This window comes from Anomaloglossus baeobatrachus, chromosome 5 (genome assembly GCF_048569485.1).
Source record: "Anomaloglossus baeobatrachus isolate aAnoBae1 chromosome 5, aAnoBae1.hap1, whole genome shotgun sequence".
NCBI classification, from domain to species: domain Eukaryota; kingdom Metazoa; phylum Chordata; class Amphibia; order Anura; family Aromobatidae; genus Anomaloglossus; species Anomaloglossus baeobatrachus.
Window position 1 is genome coordinate 92,875,829 of NC_134357.1, and position 22,880 is coordinate 92,898,708.

Genomic DNA, 22,880 nt, shown 5'->3' on the forward strand with positions numbered 1-22,880 from the left:
CGGCAGGCCTTCAATGTCCAGGTTCACCCTGTTATAGAAGTAGTGGTCGCCGGTTTCCTCATCTTCGATAAAGCCATACCCCTCCTTCTGATTAAACTTTACCACCGTTCCTGTGGTACACTGTTGCTCGAACTCCGCACTCCGGGGACCAGCCATCATTTCCCGGGCCACGGTCTCGGCCAGCAGCCTCTCCTATACCGGGTCCGGTTCTGGGGACGGGGACTTTCGTTGAGGCAGGGGTGACGGCTGTACTGGGTCCCAAAAGAAGCCCCAATTGTCCCTTTCTAGCTTCCGGGCGTGTGCTTCTTCCGGAGCCGGAACTGGAACGTGTGTCGAAGAGCCCACCGCGACTGGCGGGGGTGTCTCCAGGTATGGGGTTCCCAGAGGCCGGTTCCCCGACGGCAGCTGAGCGGTGTACGTCACTCGGACCTCGGTCGTGGTCTCTCCGGTCACAGCGTCCCACGTCGTCACCCAGGTCACTTTTGTGGCCCGTCCCGGTCCTCCGGGTACAGCCGGCAAGTGAGAGGGAAATCCCTCCGCAGACGCAATCTGCTTCTGATGTCTTCGGTCCAGACCCAGCGCGACCAACACATCTTGTTGTCCCTCGGGGTTCTCCATCTTGCCTGCAGTACGAGTCACTAGTAAGGGCGTCAGGGTCGGTGGAGATGCTGGAGGAAGTGGAGGCGGGCTTGCTTTTCCCGCTCTTGGGTATACTCCACCCCCAATCTCACACATCAGGTCGACCCCTCCGCGGCGGTTCTTCTTTTTCTCTGGAACACCGCCCACTTCACATGTCTTTATCCGTGCCCTGGGACCGGCACCTCCCCTCTTTGGGCGGAGTACTCCGAACTTCTTTTTCGGCACTGGCCAGCCCCAGGCTCTTCTTTTGGCGCCAACTTTTCGCGCGCTTTCTGTGTCCTTGAAGACAACGGCCATCTTGCCGCCATCTTGTGCCCGGTCCAACGTCTCAGGCACTACTTCTTCTTCCCACCAAGGGATCGGGACTCTTCTCCAATAATCCGGATCCTGTGCCCTAGGCACCACTTGGTCTCCGTCTTCTTGGGTCGGGACCCCTTGCATACAATTCGCATCCTGCCGACTACGCCACATGTATCGGGGTGCCAGGGGGCTTGTAGTCGTGGCACCTTCTATCAGGCTTACCCCCAGTTCCGCCGTCACTATCGGGACAGGAGATGTCTTGGTGGGGCAGAGTGTGGTGGTGCAGATGTTGTCCGACGTATAAACACTCTCCAGGCATGATTCGGTGCAAATAAAAGACATTCTTTATTTCACAACTCTTCCCACAACCGGCAGTTACAGATGACTTCACGTTTTCCTTAGCTGGGGGGGAAAGCCTGTCCTGACGTCTCCTCCAGTGGAGATGTGCCCGGCTACTCTGCTTCACCTGGCTCCCACTACGGCTACCCACAGGCCGGACCCACACCGGTACTGCTTCGCTCTTTGAGGTTCCGCCCGCTCCTTTTCTCTCCGGCTTCCCTATTCTTCCAGCTCCCACACTCTGCCCCTTCTCTGCTTCCTTCCTCCCGTCCCGGACACAACTGCCTTCTTGCTCCCACTTTTTCCCCAACAACACTACTCCTCCCTCCCCTTTCTGCTGCCGGCTCCTCCTACCACCTGTTTCTGTGAGACAGCCGTCCCACCCGGCCACTAGGGGGACCCACTAAAACAATATCATAACAATAAAAACATTTTTTATTAATAACAACGTTCCGGGTAGACTGTGCTTCTTTGTAAGGGGTCCACCCCTTACATCAGTACTGGAGGCTTCTTCTCACATGGTCTCTGCACACTTGGCCTTAGTACAGGAGGCTTCTCCTCACACGGCCTCTGCACACACGGCCTCTGCACACTTGGCCTCAGTACAGGAGGCTTCTTCTCACATGGTCTCTGCACACTTGGCCTCAGTAAAGGAGGCTTCTCCTCACACGGCCTCTGCACACTTGGCCTCAGTACAGGAGGCTTCTTCTCACAGGGCCTCTGCACATTTGGCCTCAGTACAGGAGGCTTCTCCTCACACGGCCTCTGCACACGCGACCTCTGCACACGCGACCTCTGCACACACGGCCTCTGCAAACACGGCCTCTGCAAACACGGCCTCTGCAAACACGGCCTCTGCAAACACGGCCTCTGCAAACACGGCCTCTGCACACACGGCCTCTCGGCTGAGGTTCATCTGCTGTGTTGCTGACAACTTCAGACTCAGCCCTACCTCTTTCTGAGTCGGGCACAGAAGGGTTAACACACACAGAAGCCAGCCCGCTGCCGTGATTTGCATGAAGACCACGCCCCCTGGTGACGTTTCAGAGCGGTCAGTGTGTGCATTCAGTACGGGCAAACGCGACGTGCGAGCGTCCGTGACGTCAGCAGGGGGTGAGAAGTGGGCGGGTCCGAAGCTGCCAGAAAAGTAACGCGGTGACGCAGGAGGCTCAGAGCCAGCAGCGGCGCCTGTGTACGCTGCTGAGTGCGCCGGCCGCTGCTGTGTGCACCTGAGCCGGCGGTCGGCATGCTGGAGCCCGGGGACGTGGAGCGCGGCCGCTGAGCGGTCACCTCGTGCGGGGGCGCCTCATCTCATCTCTGCAGCATGGCCGCCCAGCAGCACCGTGCCGGCGAGCCCCTGGACCTGCAGCATCATCCCCCCGGGGAGAAAGACCGCAAGTTACTGAATGGCTGCGTCCCACTCTCGCATCAGGTGGCTGGCCACATGTACGGCAAGGATAAAGTTGGTGTGTATTGCTGAGCTGCGCTCCACTGTGCAGCGGGGCTGTGGGGATCCTATGGGGAGTTTTCACGGAGATGTCACTGCAGGGGGCGCTGCTGTCATGGAGTAATGTCTGCTCTGGGTTTATGTGTCTGATCCGTGCACTGCTGTGTCATCTATTGTGTTTATAATAGTTGGGTTAGTGGCACAGGTGATCGCTTGGATAATTGGGACCTAACTTTTTTGACAGAAAGGGGCAAGTACATCAGTCCCATCTAAAAAGCTATGAAGCAGCACTTACTATCTGTACTTGTCACCGTCAAGTGTAAAGATGTCCCAGGGTAACACGGACCACAGTTCTACACTAGGTATAAAGTTATCGTCATGTGTGTCCAGTCATGATTATCTAGAGAGCAAACGGGGGAGAGTTAGGTTATTGAATCATCCAGGGAAGTGCATGCCAGGAAACTGGTGCATCACGAGAGAAGTCTTTGGATATGGCAGTGAGAAGTTTGGATTATAGAGGATGATTATCTTGGATCAGTTGCAGAATGAAGAGCATGCGTATGATGTAGGGTAGTGCAGAACTGTGGACAGATTTGAGGGTCAGTGATAAGCTTATAGTACTTTGTAGTGGATGGGTAACCAGTGCAATGACTGGCACAAGAGGGAAGCATCAGTGTAATGGTTGGAGAGGAATATGGTCCTGCCTGTAGCATTCAGGATGGATTGGAAAGTTTAGTACGAGGCAGACCGATCAGTAGAGAGCTGCAGTTGTCCATATGAGAACAAATGAGTTTTTGTAGTTTCAAAGGTGGATCCTGGATATGTTCTTAAGATGTTGGTGACATGAGTGACTGGATATAGGGAATAAAGGAAAGTTCTGGGTCAAATATGATCCCAAGACATTGAGTGTGCTGCTTGTGAGCTATAACTGAACCACCCAAGGAAACTGCAGTATTGAGTAGGTAGGGTAGTGCAGGGGGAAGGAGGGGTCACGAGAAGCGTAGATTTGGAGAAATTCAACTTCAGAGCGAGGGACGACATGCTTTGAGATACAGTGGACACAGTCCCTGGTGTTTTGTAGTAATGTGGGGGTGATGTCAGGGATGTGTACAGTTGGGTGTCATCAGCATAGAGATGGTACTGAAAACCAATTCTACCGATGGGTTGTCCAATAGGGGAAGAGCAGGGGGCCTAGGACTGAACCCTGAGGAACCAAAGCAATAAGTGGAGCATAGTGAGGAGTAGCTGGTGATCCACAGTTTTGAATGCAGCAGAGAGATGCAGGAGAATCAGCCGGGAGTAGTGAACATTAGGTTTAGCTGTTTGTACATTTAGACTTAAAGGGAACCTGTCACCAGACTTGGTGACTATAAGTTGCGACCACCACCATATACAATATTCTGGAATGCTGTATATAAGAGCCCAGGTCGTGCTGTAGAACAAAAAAAACCAAACACTTTTATAATACTCGCTTACGGGGTTGGTCCTGTCCGATGGGTGTCGCTGCTCTGCGGTCCGACGCTTCCTCTCTGCTGTGATCTCCGTCCTCTTTCACCCAGCTAAGTATGGCTGACGTGTCCTACTTCATCCACACAGGTCGGCATTGAGGTCCTGCGCAAGCGCACTTTGCTCTGCCCTACTCAGGACAGAGCAAAGTACTGTAATACGCAGGCAAGAGGAAAGGTGAAAGACCACCCGCGCATGTGCACTATAATACTTTGAGCAGATCAAGGCGCTTCTGGCCAGGACCGCAGTGCCGGCTTGCGGGGATGACGTAGGACACGTCATCCATACTGGGCTTGGTCAAAGGACAATGGTGCCGGACCGGAGAACAGCGGCACCCATTGTACCCAACCGCCCCTGTAGTTGAGTATTATAAAAGTGATTTTTATGTTGTACAGAGCCGCCTGGGCTCTTATATACAGTATTCTAGAATTCTGTGTATATAGGAGCCCACTGGTGGTGGCCGCAGGTTATAGTTGCCAAATCTGGTGACAAATTCCCTTTAAGAGTAGTGTAAGGAGCGGAAACCGGATTGTAAAGGCTCAAAAAGTTATGAGAGATGGCGGATTAGATAATTGGACCAAGCATTCCAGTAGCTTAGACATGAAATGAGTGGAGCCTGCGAATAAGTGCCCTGCTCTTGTGATTGGTGAGGCTCCCGCCAATAAAGGAAATCGCTTGTCCCATGGAAGAAGTTACCACCTATGCAACTGGAATATTCTTTATAAATGGCGTTCTCACTGTATTTATCACTTATGTACAGATGTTTGACTGCTGGGACCCCCACTAATCTGAGAACAGTGGTCCTAAGGTCTCCTGTGTGTATGGACAGTGGTTTCCATCTGTTACCCATTTCTCCATTCACTTTTATGTGACCATGTAAAGGTTGTATAATGCTAATTGAGATGAGTGAAGCAGTGGATCACATGCGCACTACTACTCCATTCATTTAGGGGACTTTGGAGCCTTCCTTCTCCAGATCTGAGCTGCTGCCAATGACCAAGCCCTGTTGATCGAACATTATCATCTGTCCTGTTGGTGACAAATGCATTCAGTGGAATAATTCTACTAGACTGATATCACATTAATTTATTCTAGGCTGGGCAGCTGTTAGACGTTGCACAGACCTGTAATACCTGCCCCTCCTCCGCTTGTCTTCCCCATCCACTATTCAAAGTTCACTTTCATTATAATCTATGAGCCAAATAGTTGTACCAGATAATACCCTGATTTTGGAAATAACGGGAGCCTGTTCTCTCCTGATGTGTAACAATTCTGGAGCATCTTTTGTTGAAGCTTTGCTTTGTTCTTTTCCTCGGTTATTGCTCCTAATAATGGCAGAATGAATTATAATCCAGATTACCTATCTCAGGGAGCGTGTCTGCAGACTGTCGCTGATTGGCCAGTCAGTCTACAAGGACCCATACACAATTGGTAACTCAGCTGTCAATATTCATATTTCCAGGAAGAGTAACAGAGGAACGATATCAAACAGATCTAAGAAGAGATAATCCAGATTTGTTAAGGCCCAGTCACACACAACGACCTACCAGCGATCCCGAAAACGATGCGACCTGATAGGGACCGCAGGTAAGTTGCTGGGAGGTCGCAGGTGAGATGTCACACAGTCAGATCTTACCAGCGATGCAGGAACAATACAGGTTGCAGTAGCGACCTATATAACGATCTCAGCAGTCACTGTGACCCTGTCACACAGTGTCAAACACAGCGATGTGTCCTGCCCAGCAGGATATCGCCTTTGAAGAAAATGGCCTGGACCAGACCTGGGCAAGGGGCGGCCCGCGGGCCACATCCGGCCCGCCTGCTCTCTGTGACCGGCCCGCCCGTCTTCAGCCGGTGCAGTGGAGCCGGGCTGCATCGTGCCGAGCAGGGAGAGATCCTGTGCAGGTCCGCACAGTCAGTGCAGGCAGCAGAACGCAGGAGTCTTTCCTCTGTTCCCTGCCGGCACTAATTGTCAGTGACACACGCGCGCTCTGACGTTGTCAGTACTGCGCTGCGTGTGTCATTTCAAAAGTTCCCGCCCGCCCTGCAGGAGAAGGAGCAGCACAGCAGACGGAGTAATTCATCTTGCAGGACCTGCGATGATGTCACGCCCATGTGACTGTGTGGGAGGAGACACAGGATGCCGGGCAGAAAGCAAAGCTACTGAATCCTGAAGGAGATGTGGACACATGATGACTGGTAATGAGAAAAGAGGGGACATGAGGGGAAGGGAGCTGCAGGGTGAGTGCATATGTGGAAAGATGGAGTTGCATATGAGGGCTGCAGACTGACAGAAGGATGTGAAGGGGTGCAGAGTGTTTGAGAGGGGTAAGTTGGTGTACAGGCAGGGTGAGATATGTGGGCATGGTGTGTGACATATGGGGGTGTAGTGTGTGTGATATGGGGGTGCAGGCTGTATTGGGTGTAGTGTGTGTGATATGGGGGTGCAGGCTAGTGGTGTAGTATATGGGGGTATAGTGATGTAGTATATTAGAGGTGTGCTATATGGAGGTGTAGTATATTACAGGTGTGCTATATGGAGGCGTAGTGTATTACAGGTGTGCTATATGGAGGTGTAGTATATTACAGGTGTGCTATATGGAGGCGTAGTGTATTACAGGTGTGCTATATGGAGGCGTAGTGTATTACAGGTGGGCTATATGGAGGCGTAGTGTATTACAGGTGGGCTATATGGAGGCGTAGTGTATTACAGGTGGGCTATATGGAGGCGTAGTGATGTAGTATATTGGGTAGAACTGAGGTAATTATATTAGTCCGGCCCTCTAAACCAATCCCAATTTCTCATGCGGCCCCATGGGAAAATTAATTGCCCACCCCTGGCCTGGACCATTCTGCAACGACCGGCGATCTCACAGCAGGGGCCTGATCGCTGGTAGATGTCACACATAACGAGATCGCTACGGGATCGCTACTGCGATCAGAAACCGTGACTCAGCAGCGATCTCGTTATGTGTGACTGTACCTTTTTAGTTAATGGGAAAACAAATATTTACTAAAATGGTCATGTCAGGAGAAGTGCCAGTTGTCAAAATTGTGAGCATGTCGTCTGATAGCGGTGGGTTTGGGGGGGTGTTTGTGTGTAAAGAGACAAAGTTGTGTTACCTTTTTACTACTGTAGTTGGCACTTTTTAGTTTCTGGAAAGTCTGAGTTGCACAACCTGATGATGGACGTGTGACTGCATGACCCCTTTAGATGATGGAAATCCCCTCCATTGGTCAGATCACTTTCTGGGAAATTGCGACTGTAAGGACTTTTCTGTTACAGTTGCCACACTTTATTTACCCTGCACAAAGAGTAGCCGCCTGGCCCATCCTTCGGCTTATGGTAGGTGGGTGATTGGAGGTCCTGCTGTTGGATCCGCACGTTATTGGGAGTGCAGCTTACAAAACTTGCTTTCTAAAGACATAACTCTGCATCTGTGAGCAGAGATGATTGGGGCTGTTGATGCTCATCAGCGCTGAGCCTGAAGGATGTGACACTTGTAATCCTACATGATTACAGCTCTGATGAATGTGAAGGCTTGATGTACTCCATGGGTAACGCTGTCCATTGTATTGGAGCACTTCTATGGCCGTATTTATCAAGCGCTGGTGCAATTTTTCTGAAATGAACATCAGATTTAGCAGGAGTCAAGTGTTACCATTTTTTGCCTGTTTTCAATGAAACATGTCATTGGTGACAATTAATGGGGTTATCAAGCACCTCCTGTATCCACATTGGTAAGTAAAGGTGCTGTGGATGTAGTCAATGGCCACCTGCCAGATATTGTGCTTTTCTCCTATGTATTAGGCTATGTGCGCACGTTGCGTAAATACATGCAGTTACGCTGCGCTTTGCAGCGCAGCGTAACTGCATGCGTCCTGCGTCCCCTGCACAGTCTATGGAGATTGTGCAGGGGCCGTGCGCACGTAGCGTTTAAGAGCGCAGCACTTCGGCTACTGCCGAAGCGCTGCGTAAAAAGTGACATGTCACTTCTTTCCTGCGCTTTGCCGGCAGCTCCTGCTCTGTCTATGGCAGGAGCTGCAGGCAGAGCGCATGGAATCGGCGCTCACTACGGACATTTCTGCAGCGATCTAAAGCGCACATGTGCTCTTCAGATCGCTGCAGAAATTTCTGCAGTGACTGTACGGAACGTGCGCACATAGCCTTAGACCTGAACCACACACAAGACCTGACTAGCTCCTGTCTACACAACGACCATGCCCCTTAAAGTGGGTGCTGGATGCCTCCATTTACCCTTTTGAATACTTAAGTTTATTCAATCATGGTTTAAAAAAAAAAAAAATGGGAACCAATGGCACAAATGTCCCTTAGACCTCAAAAGTAAAGTCTCAGCATAAAATGACTGTCCAAACCAAGCCCAGTTCATTGGTGCACCTGTGCCATGGCAAACAATCCAGTGCACCTTACCACCTACTTGGTTTGCATCTTTACTTCCTCATCCGGAGCAGAGATGTCTTGGAAGGGGCAATGAACAGTTTGGCTCTGCCACAAGGGTGCTCTGAGTGTCTGTGCTTGGTTCGGAAATTGATTTATTGACAGACTTTTACTATTTACCATGTAATCTATGGGAGTAGGATGCCCACTACCCTCTATTCCTATTAACCATACAGTGAGGGGTAAATCATTATTAGGGTACTTTCACACTTGCGTTATTTTCCTTCCGTTACAATCCGCCCTTTTGGGAAACAGCGGAATCCGTTAACGGATTCCGCTGTTTCCCATAGACTTGTATGGTTGACGGATTGTACCAAAAGGAGCTGCGTTGCTTCCGCTAGGCGACGCTCCGTTGCTTCCGCCCAGCGGGAGGAACGCAGCATGTAACGTTATTTTGAGCAGCGGAATCCTCTGGATTTCACTGCGCATGCTCTTTTTTTTTTTTTTTTGTTTTTTTTTTTTTTTTTTTTTTTTTTTTAAATCAAACTTTATTTTGGCTCGCGGTGGCCGAACGTTCAGCTGAGCGCCCGGCCGTCGGCAAGCGACAGCGCTCAGCTGAATGACCGTCCACCAGCATGCCCGGCCGCCGGCAAGTCACAGCGCTCAGCTGAGCGCCCGCCCGCCGGCATGCCCGGGCGCCGGCAAGTGACAGCGATCAGCTGATCACCCGGCGGCCGGCTGCAGGGAGCGATCAGCTGATCACCCGGCGGCCGGGAGCGATCAGCTGATCACCCGGCGGCCGGCTGCAGGGAGCGATCAGCTGATCACCCGGCGGCCGGGAGCGATCAGCTGATCACCCGGCAGCCGGCTGCAGGGAGCGATCAGCTGATCACCCGGCGGCCGGGAGCGATCAGCTGATCACCCGGCGGCCGGCTGCAGGGAGCGATCAGCTGATCACCCGGCGGCCGGCTGCAGGGAGCGATCAGCTGATCACCCGGCGGCCGGCTGCAGGGAGCGATCAGCTGATCACCCGGCGGCCGGCTGCAGGGAGCGATCAGCTGATCACCCGGCGGCCGGCTGCAGGGAGCGATCAGCTGATCACCCGGCGGCCGGCTGCAGGGAGCGATCAGCTGATCACCCGGCGGCCGGCTGCAGGGAGCGATCAGCTGATCACCCGGCGGCCGGCTGCAGGGAGCGATCAGCTGATCACCCGGCGGCCGGCTGCAGGGAGCGATCAGCTGATCACCCGGCGGCCGGGAGCGATCAGCTGATCACCCGGCAGCCGGCTGCAGGGAGCGATCAGCTGATCACCCGGCGGCCGGCTGCAGGGAGCGATCAGCTGATCACCCGGCTGCCGGGAGCGATCAGCTGATCACCCGGCAGCCGGCTGCAGGGAGCGATCAGCTGATCACCCGGCAGCCGGGAGCGATCAGCTGATCACCCGGCGGCCGGGAGCGATCAGCTGATCACCCGGCGGCCGGGAGCGATCAGCTGATCACCCGGCGGCCGGGAGCGATCAGCTGATCACCCGGCGGCCGGGAGCGATCAGCTGATCACCCGGCGGCCGGCTACTGGGAGCAATCAGCTGATCACCCAGCGGCCGGCTGCAGGGAACGATCAGCTGATCGTTCACTATAGTCTGCCGCTGGTAAAACCGGGAAAAAAAAAAAAAAAATCAAAACGAATTGCGTTGTTTTGCAGCATCCGTTGCATCCGTTGTGTCACTATATGCAACACATCCGTTGCATCCGTCACACAACGCAATGCAACGGATACCGTTCAACGCAAGTGTGAAAGTAGCCTTAACAGATAAAGTATGGGACATCTGATAATTGTGTAATTAACTTGCAGCCTTCAGATAATAATGGAGGTCTGGTTGAACAGTTGTGCTCCCTTAGTCTGTCCATTACTTTTACATTGATAGCCTATCGTTACGATCGGGGTCTGACATCTGGCACCCTCACTGATCAGCTGTTCTCGGTGGCAGCAGCAGGCAGCCAGAAATGCTCAGTTCTGGAGCTGCCCTGTCTTCTGCTGATGGCTACAGCAGTTTTCTGCACCTCCTACAGATTTGAATGGGAGACGGGTTTGCAGTACCCAGTGGCCGCCATCAGAAGGTGGGGCTGCTCCGGAACTGAGCATTTCTGGCTACCGCCACCGAGAACAGCTGATTGGTGGGGGTGCGGATTGTCAGACCCCGGCCGATCAGACATTGCTGACCTATCCTAAAGGGCGCTTTACACGCTACAATATATCTTACGATGTGTCGGCGGGGTCACGTCGTAAGTGACGCACATCCGGCATCGTAAGTTACATTGTAGCATGTAACAGCTATGTGTGATTGAACGGTAAAACGTTCATCGCATGCACGTCGTTCAATTCCTAAAAATTGCACATCAGGTTGTTCATCGTACCCGAGGTAGCACACATTGCAGTGTGTGAGACCCCGGGAACGATGAACAGATCTTACCTGTGTCCTGCGGCTCCCGCCAGCAATGCGGAAGGAAGTAGGTGGGCGGGATGTTTAAGTCCCGCTCAGCTCCGCCCCTCCGCTTCTATTGGGCGGGCTGCCGCATGACGTCTATGTGATGCCGAACGTCCCTCCCACTCCAGGAAGTGGATGTTCGCCGCCCACATTGAGGTCGTATGGACGGGTAAGTACGTGTGACGGGGGGTTAATCGTTTTGTGCGACACGTTCAACAAATTGAATGTGCCGCACATACGATGGGGGCGGTTACGATCACATACGATATCTTATGCTGGATCGTATGGTGTAAAGCAGGCTTTAGGCTAGGCCATTGATGTAACAGTAGTGGACACCCTCTTTAATGATTCCTGACATGAACTCTTGGCTCTTTGCTAAGAGAACAATGAATCCATTTGGCCTGAATTTATGACTTCTGTAACTTGATGAAAAGCATTGGACTTTCTCCTGGAAATGCAGTTGGCAGACCCTTGGGGTATGTGCACACCATGTGAATTTCAGGCAGAGTCTCATAAAGTGTCTATGGTGCACAGCGGTGTCAAAATAATATTGCCACGTCCATGTTCTGGCTTGTCGCCTCATTTAACCCTTGTGGGTTCTTAAAACCCTGCTGTGGTTAAAAGAAGTTACATGCTCATTCTGGCTCAAGCATTTCTGGGAGCAAATTTTCCTTAGAACATGTCATTTCTGACCCCCCCCCCCCCCCCCCTAAAAAAAAAAACCCCCACATGTAGCCTTCAACTGTATTCACACACTCATTATAGTGCGATCAGTGTGCTGCTTTGCCAATCGCCACGTCGCACCTATACAAGCCTTACAACTGAAGGTGTTATAAAACCAGGGTAATTTACTGTAGAATTGGTACAGCTTCGCCGTGTGGTGCACCAGATTTGCAAGTGGAAGAAAGTTATATAATAGACCTGGCCTGAAACCCCCCCCCCCCCCCCCATACTCGCTGTGTGTGCTGACCCTTATCATACTGCCTTGCTTAAAAAATGAAGCAGTGTGTTAGGCTACTTTCACACATCCGGCTTGAGCTCTGCGGCTCAATCCGGCTGTGAAAGCTATGCAACGGATGCGGTGAACACACCGCATCCTTTGCATAAGTTTTTTTTTCCTTTGCGGCCAGTCCGGTTTTTGCCGCTTGCGGCATGCTACTGAGCATGTGCAGTGGCAAAAACCGCATGCGGCGGCCGGATGCGGTTATTGCCGCATCGCGCCGCATACAGCCGCCATAGGCATGCATTGAAAAATGCGCTGCATCGGCCGAATGCGGCGCGATGCGTTTTTTTTTTTTTGCCGCACGAAAAAACGTGCCAGGCAACGTTCCATCCGGCCGCCGCATCGGCTAAATCTGCCGCATGCGGCAAAAACCGGACCGAACGGGAGCCCATGCGGCACAATGCGGCACTAATTAAAGTCTATGCAGGAAAATCGCAACTGGCAGCAAAAAAAAAACGGTTGCGATTTTCCTGCAAAGTGCCGGAGTGTGCCGCATTGCAAAAACCGGAGGTGTGAAAGTAGCCTTAGGCAATTGCTAGCTAGACAATTCCCTAATCTACAGAAAGATTGGGTACTACCACTCCTTCACCTTCTGCTTTTCTGGTAATACCTCCCTCCGTCCATTGAGGACAGCAGGATATCACTCAGCAGAGTCATCGTCAGCCGCACCTTTTGTATAATGTTTGTTTTACGGGGTTAAACTTTGCTCTGTGAATCATTAAGGCTGTGCTGAGGACTGTGGAGGTGACTGCCCCATAGTGGAGCTTCCTGTGCAGAGGTGCACAGCACCAGATAACGTGTCCTGGTATGAGAGTATGTGCAAGGCCGAGTTGAGAAAGTGCTGACATACTTCATGTTGCGTTAACTTCCTTCCAAGTATGCTATATACTTTTGCTGAGTGGCCTATTCTTTACGGTCTTGATTAAAGGGGTCATTCTAGGACTGTGAAGGGATTTACCGGCACAGAATGACTGTTCAGACCAGGTACAGGTGCTCGTATATAATGGCAGACAGTCATTTAAATCCACCTGCTTGTCCTCATGGAGCCAGAGAAGGGAAGAGATGGCAGGTGGGAAGGTGAATTTAAATGATTGTCCCCGCTATGATGAATGAGTGACTGTGCTTGGTGTGAACAGTCACTTTGCGCTGACAGTCCCTTTAGCTTATGTTCCCATGGATCGGATGACATTGTGTTCTAGGCAGTGTCTTCACTCCTGTGGAGATGCGAGTGTTGCACACAGAAGAGCGCATTGGTGTGTACCAATGATCAGGGTTCTGGGGGTTGCGGACTTTTGATGTGTTCTCCCCGCTGAGAACACTTGCATCTCCACAAGCATAAATTAACATGCGGGTCGGGCATGGGATTTGTAAAAGTCCATCCACTGTGTCCTGGGACAACCCTTTTATAGTAAAGGTATCAAAAGCTTTTCACACCCTGTATAGCGGCACCATTACAGAAGTCCTGTTGCCTTTGTTCCTTCTTTCAATAGACTGAAACAATAATTAAAGGGGTTGTCCCAAGCTGTTGCTCCATGGTACTGCTGGGTTATGACTGTGTGTGTGTGTGTGTGTGTGTGTGTGTGTGTGTGTGGTGTGCATGCTGCCATTATTCTACCTCTGTAGTTTTATCCCTTTTGTAACTCTCTGACTGGTCTTATCCACCATCTCTGTTCCCTTCTACTCAGGAGCTAAGGCCGGGGCCACACTGGGCACTGCTGCGATGCTCGCATGACAGTCTGCTCACGCTGGCAGCACAGGAGGAGCCGAGTGTCATGCGAGTGTCTCTGTGACAGAGGTGATTAGACCTCAGCTGAGGAGGGATGCGCCAGCACTGAGGAGGGGAGGGATTTATCTCCCTCTCTCCTCTGTTGCTGGCTATTGCCAGTCTTGCACTGCACTTGCGGTACATTGGTGTACTGCGAGTGCAGTGCGTGTTTTTTTGTTTTTTTTTTCATTCTCTTCTCTTCTCTTGCCCCCATAAACTTGAATGGGTGCGAGAGAGAGTCTCGCATTACACCCACGGCATGCTGCGATTTTCTCAGCCCTAATTGGACCGAGAAAACAATCGCTCATGTGCGCTGACACACAGGCTAACGTTGGTCCAAGTGGAATGCGATGTCTTATCGCACTCCACTCGCACAGTTTTTCTCGCCGTGTGTCTTAACCCTAAAGACCGCACGCATAGTCACGTGACCGCTCTCTGGTAAACCCAGAGAATCCTGACAGCATGCACATCGCACCTAAAGTGACTGCAAACTTTTGTCCCAAGCCTGGACAATCCCCTTTAATCTTTACAAGTATAATAAGCTGATTGAAGGGATCTGGAACGCTTCAATAAAAAATAGCTGACTTGTCAGTGACTTCTCACTGTGCTGTCTAGAAAAAGTTTGGACATGGAGAACTGAATAAGGGTAACATGTTCTGGTTTGTGCATCATGTGAGTGCAGACAATGCAGTCGTCGTGAACAAGAAATAATGATCAGGACATCTATCAATGGAAAGCCAATGTCACTTGGGGGAGGGGTGTATAGAAATCCATTATCAGCGCTTCCATGCACAGATATCTGCTGCAGGGTCGTCCACAACTTCTCTCATGAATAGTATCTATTCACAAGAGCGTTATGGGCCTGATTCTGGCATAAAACTCTGAAATCTTCCAAAAGTTTTGCTCAATGAGAGGTTCCACAAAATTTTAGCATTTATTTTTTTTGCTTTGGGGGGGTCAGGGGGGTTTACTTTTGTTGCCAGCAACATCATCTTTTTCTCTGTGCATAGCCAACAAACTCATTATTTATGCCATAATTCCTTGACTGGTGCTCATATGTAATGGCAGACTGTCATTAAATCCACCTGCTTGTCTTCAGAGGTGCACAGCAGCTGAGAGATTCACAAAATTCATTAAAATGACCCCCCCCCCTCTAAAAGATTTTGTCTGATCCTACTACAGCGCAAGGCTGCGCACAAACTCCAATACAATGACTCTGGGCCTGACTTATGAGGTCGCATTATAAGGTCCTTTTATATAGACTCCGCTCCCTGTTGAGCATCCTGCAACAGATGCGGAGTACGTTATTTGGCCTTTGTTTGCCATAACAATGAATGGGCACACCTAGGGTGGGAGTGCTGACGAGGGCAGCGCTCCTGTCAAACGTCCGCGGGGTTGACTTGCTGGGTTCTGAGGTTGCAGATCTGGTCCCAGCACGTGCAGTATGAGCTCAGTTATGTTATGGCCGATCCCTACTGCTGAGAAGGGGCACAAGTCCTGCTCCATCACTGTGATGTAAAACCGCATCGCACCGAATATACAGCGATGTCCAAATGGTGGAAGAAAGTCATTAAAGGGGTTTTCCACTACATTTTCACCCCCCCCCCGCCCTTACCATATATCGTAGCTCTTCAAAACAATACCTTTTGTAATATGCTTGTATTAGATGTATAGCTTTTATGAGCACATCTCAGCGGGGGTCACATAGTGCTGGATTGTTTTGCAGAGTCGTCTTCCTCCTTTTTTATGTCCGATTTACTTCCTTTTTCGGCACAAAAATCTGACCAAATGAAAGGAAGCAGTCACTGGGCTCCCGATGGTGGGTGTGGATAAGGAGTGAATGACAGCTGTCTGAGCATCCCTCCTGAAGACACTGTCCATCTGCTGAATGAAGCTGTCAGCTCAGCTTGTGTGAGGCAATAACAGCAGGGGCTGACACCTTTGCTAGTGAAGTGCTATGATATGCATTTCAAAAGCAAATGATTTAGGTCAGTTACTGACAAGGACAGCTGAAAAGCGCCAACATTTGCATAACAGTGGCAGGTCTTTAATAGCCATGTGTCAGTTGCCAGATGGACTTGTACCTTCCCTGGGCTGTTCAGATACTGGTCTACCAATATCTTCAGCAGTCCAGGGTGTAGAATGGATGGGGTGTGCTAAGTGTTGGCTCACAGGCTACTGCAATGCATGATGGACGTTTTACTATTAGCATACAATAACCCTGGGGAGAAGAGATGGATGTAAATATCAGAGCAGCAGCTGTCAGACACAAAGTGATGCTATCTGCATGATAAAAGACTTATATTAATATAGGAGTATAGATGCATTTAGTGGCACAATTGATGATGACTTCTTTAATGCGGTTGTCACATGAGCAAAGTATAAATCCGTAAGTCTGTACTCACTGCGTGTGACTGCAGATGAGTCCTTGCACTTAAGATTCACCAGTGTCAGAGCTGTGAACGGCAGTCACGTAGCTGTGTGTATGCAATAGATATATTATATTATAAAATCTCAGACAGAATCCAGCTAGATGGCTGCGGCCTCACTCAATACACATATAAAATGTTAAATTTGACTGGATGTTAAAACAAAGCAAGAAAACATAAAACCTGAGTGACTGTGCAATGGCAGTGTCTGACCATACAGGAACATGGTCTGATCATACCACATCTCCTGGGCAGGGGAGGATGTAAAGGAGAATACAGACATTAGAACACTGGATCACAGCTGATTCTTTCTGTGGGGTAACGTTTTTAAACAGTGAGGGAAATGGGGTGTGTTTTGTGTTTTACACCTCCAATTGGGATTTTATTTCCCTAACTTGGGTGTGTGTGTGTGTGTGTGTGTGTGTTACAAGTGCATCTCAATAAACCTAGAATATCATCAAAAAGTAAATTTAGTAATTCGGTGCATATATTATATAATCATTACAAACTGATCTATTTCAAGTGTTTTATTTCTGTTAACGTTGATTATGGCTTACAGCCAATGAAAACCCAAAAGTCATTATCTCAGCAAAGTAGAATGCAACAAAACTCCTGCAAAGGCTTCCTAAGTGTTTAAAATGGCCCCTTAGTCTGTTTCAGTAGGCTACACAATCATGGAGAAGACTGCTGACTTGACAGATGTCCAGAAAGCAGTCATTGACATAGTCCACAAGGAGGATAAGCCACAAAAGGTCATTGCTAGAGAAGCTGACTGTTCAGAGTGCTGTATCCAATCATATTAATGGAAAGTTGAGAGGAAGGAAAAAGTGTGGTAGAAAAAGGTGCACAAGCAACCGGGATAAACGCAGCATTGATAGGATTAAGAAAAGGCTATTCAAATATTTGGGGGAGATTCACAAGGAGTGGACTGCTGCTGGAGTCAGTGCTTCAAGATCCACCACACACAGACGTATCCAGGACATGGACTACAACTGTCGCATTCCTTGTGTCAAGCCACTTATGACCAATAGACAACGCCAGAAGCGTTTTACCTGGGCCAAGGAGAAAAAGAACTGGACTGTTGCTCAGTGGGTTTTGTTTTCAGATGAAAGTAATTTTTGCATTTCATTTGGAAATCACGGTCCCAGAGTCTGGAGGAAGAGTGGAGGCCACAATCCAAGCTGCTTGAGGTCTAGTGTGACGTTTCCACAATCGGTGATGGTTGAGGGAGCCATGTAATCTGCTGGTGTAGGTCCTCTGTGCTTTATCAAGACCAAAGTCATCGCAGCCGTCTACCAGGCAATTTTAGAGCACTTCATGCTTCCTTCTGCTGACAAGCTTTTTGGAGATGGATATTTCATTTTCCAGCAACTTGGCACATGTCCACACCGCAAAAAGTACCATTTACCTGGTTTAATAATCACAGTATCACTGTGCTTGATTGCCCAGCAAATTCGCCTGACCTAAACCCAATAGAGAATCTATGGTATATTAAGAGGAAGATGAGACACCAGACCCAACAATGCAGACGAGCTAAAGGCTGCTATCAAAGCAACCTGGGCTTCCATAACACCTCAGCAGTGCCACAGGCTGATCGCCTCCATGCCACGCCGCACTGATGCAGTAATTCATGCAAAAGGAGCCCAAGTATTAACCCCTTAAGGACCGCGGGCCATAAAATTACGTCCTAGTGGTCATAACGTTACTGCCCGCGGTCTGCTGCCGGCAGCATGCTGCGATCGGCACACATCTCAGCTGATTTTCACAGCTGAGATGTGTGCCTGCTAGGCACGAGCAGAATCGTTATCTGCTCGTGCCGTTTAACCCCTTAAATGGCGCTGTCAATATGTGACAGCGCCATTATAAGCGCGATCGCAGTAAACGTTTACTTACCGCCCGATACCGGAAGTCACGTGACGCGATCACGTGACTTCGGGTAGTTGTCATGGTAGCACAGGGTCATGTGATGACTCCTGTACTACACATGAATTGCTTTCACTTTCGCTGTGCCCGCGGCACAGTGAAAATAAAAGTGAGCGTATCTGCTGTTTACAGCTATGTAGCTGTGATCAGCAGATAGTGCAGAGCGATCGGATTGCTGATCTCTATAGCCCCCTAGGGGGACTAGTAAAGCAAAAAAAAAGTTTTTAGAAAAATTAAAAAAAAACAAAACCTAAGTTCAAATCACTCCCCATTCGCCCCATTGAAAATTAAAGGGTTAAAAAAATAAAAAATATACACACATTTGGTATCGCCGCGTTCAGAAACGCCCGATCAAAATATAAAATAAATTCATCTAATCAGTATACGGCGTAGTGGCAAAAAAAATTCCAAACGCCAAAACAAAGTTGTATTTTTTTTTTTTTTTTTTTTTTTGTCGCCACAACTTTTGCGCAAAATGCAATAAGAGGCGATCAAAACATAGCATCTGCGCAAAAAATGGTACCGTTAAAAACGTCAGCTCGAGACGCAAAAAATAAGCCATCACTGAGCCATAGATCCCGAAAAATGAGAACACTGCGGGTCACAGAATATGGCGTAAAACGTGCGCCACTTTTTCCGGACAAACTTCCGTTTTTTTTTTTTTTTTTCCCTTCATATAAAAGTAAACCTATACTTGTTTGGTGTCTACGAACTCGCGCTGACCTGAGGCATCACACCCACACATCAGTTTTACCATATAGTGAACACAGTGAATAAAATATCTCAAAAACAATAGTGCGATCGCTCTTTTTTTGCAATTTTTCTGCATTTGGAATTTTTTTGCCGTTTTCCAGTACGGTTTATGGTTTCATTTTAAAAGTACAGCTCATTCCGCAAAAAATGAGCCCTCACCTGACCATCTTGACTGAAAAATAAAAAAGTTGCATCTCTCAGAAAAAGAATGGCGAAAACAAAAAACCCCCGAAAGCGAAAAATCGTCCGGTCGTGAAGGGGTTAAGGCATTTACTGTACACACTTTTTAGTAGGCGCGAACATTTGAGTTAAATAATTTTTCCGTTGGTCTTATATAATCTAATTTTCTGAGATAATGACTTTTGGGTTTTCATTGGCTGTAAGCCATAATCATCAACATTTACAGAAATAAACACTTGAAATAGAATCATTACACACAGAGGGATCTATTTAATGTGTTTTCACTTTTTGTATTGAATTACTGAAATTAACTTTTTGATATTCTAATTTGAGAAGCACTTGTGTATATTTCTTCTACTATTGCACTTTCAGGATAAGGAGTATCATGATTTTATAGTACAAGTTGTTACAAATGTAGTAATATCACACTTTTTACATATACACATTTTTTTTTTTTTTTTCCCTTCATAATGTAGCATTTAAGATATATTTATAATGTAATGTTTCTGGGTAAGGCTGCTCGCACATTAAAGGTGTTTTCTTTATTTAAGATATCCTTGATACCTTTCAACCAGTGTTTGTAATATACTCTCCCGTCTACTAACGTCAGGGTCTGATTTATACTTATAAAGCGAAAAATACGATAAGTTAAGACGCACCGGATTATAAGACGCACCCCAAATTTAGACATAATTGGGTCTGTTTTATACTCTGGTGTTGTCTTACCGGAGGGGGGCAGTAGTGGTGGTGAAGCTGGGTCACAGGAGGCAGAGGTTGTGCTGGCAGGAGCGGCGAGTCAGTGGCGGCAGGGTCCGTGGTGGCAAGAGCCGCGGCGGGTGAATCATGCAGCAGGCCGGTGTGGTAAGTGTCCCAGTGTCCGGTCCCAGTTCAAATGATGGCACATGCGCAGATGGAGCTCTCATCCAAGGGCTCGATCTGCGCCTGCTCCCTGTGCCATCGTTTGAAACTGGGACCGCGGACAAACTAGGTAACCTGGTGCACAGCCGCCCGCATGCACAGAGTGGCAGACAGCAGGCGGCCTGCACACCCTGCGTGCAAGCGGCCGGGTACCTGTGCTTGCGTGTGGATGGCAGCCGGGTGCCTGTGCCTGCTTACGGGCAGCAACCGTTTGCCTGTGTGAGGGCGGCAGCCGGGTGCCTGGCGGTGCCGGCTGCCACCCGCAGGCACAGGCACCCGGCTGCCGCCCGATCGCCGCACATACAGGACCCCAGGTAAAGCTATATTCTGATTTTTAAGACGCACCCCTCATTTTCCTACCAAATTTTTGGGAGGAACAGTGCGTCTTATAATCCGAAAAATACGGTAATTGAGGTATTGAGAATGTTTTAGTCATCGCCTGTTCTAATTTATTCTCCTCTTTCAAGAGGATGGTCATGAACCTAAGGCCCCCCCTCCCCCCCACGGATTCTTGCCTCCAGTAACTGAGGACTAGAGGCTGCGTGCACGTCAGCGGTATTCTGCCGCAATACCGGATCCGTCAGGAATGCGGTACAGTTCACATGTGACCTTATCTTGCTGCAATTCCATTTAACTGTATTGAACTGTACCGCATTCCTGACGGATCTGGTATTGCGGCAGAATGCCGCTGATGTGAAGCCGGCCTAACTTCTACATGCCTTTGTGTAAATGCACTGCACCACTTCTGTGGAGTCTCCTCTGTTCATTGTTGGGCTCAGGGTGAAACCTCCCATTGCATCTGGCCTTGATGGATTGTCTATCTTCTTACAAACTTCTTAGATGTCGCAGCTGACTGCAACATATAGAAGTCAGTCTCTGGAATTGGATCTAGCCCTGATCCCGCTCGTTGCACAGGGTATCCGCTGTGTGTTAGTATAAACCTGCCACCAGAGACATGGCCTCAGCTGCTGCAGCCACTCCATGCGAGTATGGTATATGTAAACAGAGTAACATCTGTCCACAGCTTTTGGAACAAAAAATCCAAATAAAAATTACTCAAAATGGGCAGAGGAAGAAACTTTTTTTTTTTCTTTTCAGATCCCATTTAAAACTTTCCATGATTCCAACTAACCAGTTGCCACATGGACATAATAAAACTTATTCTAAAGCTATTGACTTCTGAGTGTTGCGGGCATGGTCTGTGACATGAGCAGGCAGGAGGTGGGATGTATGGCGACATGATCCTTCCAAAGAAGTGCGAGACATGTAAGAACTGGAGGAAAAGTGCAGTAAAATTCCTTTTAGTCTGGCGTGAGCTCTGATTAAATGCCTGATAATGGCATATTTGTACTAGCATTTTACTTGAGGCTCTCACACTCTGCAGCTTTAAATAGTTTTCTACAACAGTCCTACTATCTTTAATTTCTGGGACCTCCTGGAATCAGATATTCAAGAGTTCTATTCTGATGTGAAGCACCGATGCTCCGTGAGTGTCGGGCATGGGATGTGCAGTTATTCACCCGGTTGGTTTAGCAGTCTAGGGATGGGCACAAAGTCTCAGGAGCAACGGGGAAGGTGAATCGCCGGAGTTACAAAGTTCATAATAGTGCAGCCGGTTAAAGCTTAAAGGGAACCTGTCAGGTGCAATATGCACCAGAACCACAAGCCGTTCTGGGTGCCTGTTGCTAATCCCTGCCTAACTGTCCCTGTATACACTAGCATAGATAAAGGGATCTTTAGGCCGGACACGGGGACTAATGCGATCCTCGCATGACACTCGGCTTACGCTGGCAGCACAGCAGGAGACATGTGTCATGCGAGTGCCACTGTGACTGAGGTCCAATCATGCGATTGGACCTTAGCTGCAGGGGACGGGCCGGTGCGGAGGAGGGGAGGGTCGGCTCTGAGGAGGGGAGGGAGGGATTTATCGCCCTCTCCTCCGTAGCCGGTTATTGGCATTCTTGCCCTGCACTCGCGGTACACCGATGTACTGCGAGGGCAGTGCGTGTTGTGTTTGTTGTTGTTTTTTTTTTTTTTTTTTTTTCCTTTCCTCCTCCTCTCGCCCCATAGACTTAAATGGGTGCGAGAGTCTCGCATTACAATCGCAGCATGCTGCGATTGTCTTCTTGGTCCGATTGGGGCCGAGAAAATAATTGCTCGTGTGCTGACACATAGGCTAATATTGGTCCGAGTGGAATGCAATGTTTTTCATGCAGTGTGGCTTAGGTCTTAGAAAAAAGTATTTCTAAAGATCCTTTATGATATGCTAATGAGCGCAGGGACTAGTCACAAGGACGTTAGTTCCTGCGCTTATTCTGCCCTCTTAGCATGTTGGCACGCCCCTGTGTACATGCTATTCATTGGCACGCCCCTGTGTACATGCTATTCACTGCCCAGCATAATCACCAGTGGTGACACACGTACTTGTGTACATTGCCTCATCAGACGCCGGGCAGTATGCATGATCAGAAGTCCCAGCACTTCTGGTCATATATAAAGTATATATTATACTTTAACATACCTATATTTAACTTTGTTGTTTTTTTTTTCTTTGTGCTGACCACTGACTTGTTCCTAGTTTGAGAACATCTGAACTTGATGGACTAATAACTATTGTATTACAATTGCTCAACAACCCCCTCCAATGGCTGATACAGTCCTGGAGTCGGGAGCCACCGCTGAGAGATATACTAGGCTGCTCTCTACATCTTGGTCCCAGTCATTGCCAGACCCCTTTTTTAGCTGGCAGGTGAGGCTGCCAGGAGCTAGGCTTTCTTCCACCAAGAGCAACTGA

General features: G+C 49.1%; 1 protein-coding gene across 4 annotated transcripts in view; it reads left to right on the top strand.

Moving 5' to 3' along the window:
• Positions 1–2,426: 2,426 nt before the first annotated feature.
• The window catches only part of IPMK (inositol polyphosphate multikinase), a 68,584-nt gene continuing 48,130 nt past the window's right edge, over positions 2,427–22,880 (top strand). For 2 of the 4 annotated variants that reach the window (XM_075348719.1, XM_075348715.1), the window contains exon 1: positions 2,427–2,744. In XM_075348719.1, coding sequence (XP_075204834.1) covers positions 2,603–2,744 — 142 coding nt within the window. In that variant the 5' untranslated portion in view covers positions 2,427–2,602. Of the gene's footprint in view, positions 2,745–5,693; positions 5,819–22,880 lie in introns of all 4 variants that reach the window. The other 2 variants (XM_075348717.1, XM_075348716.1) reach the window with 2 other exon arrangements.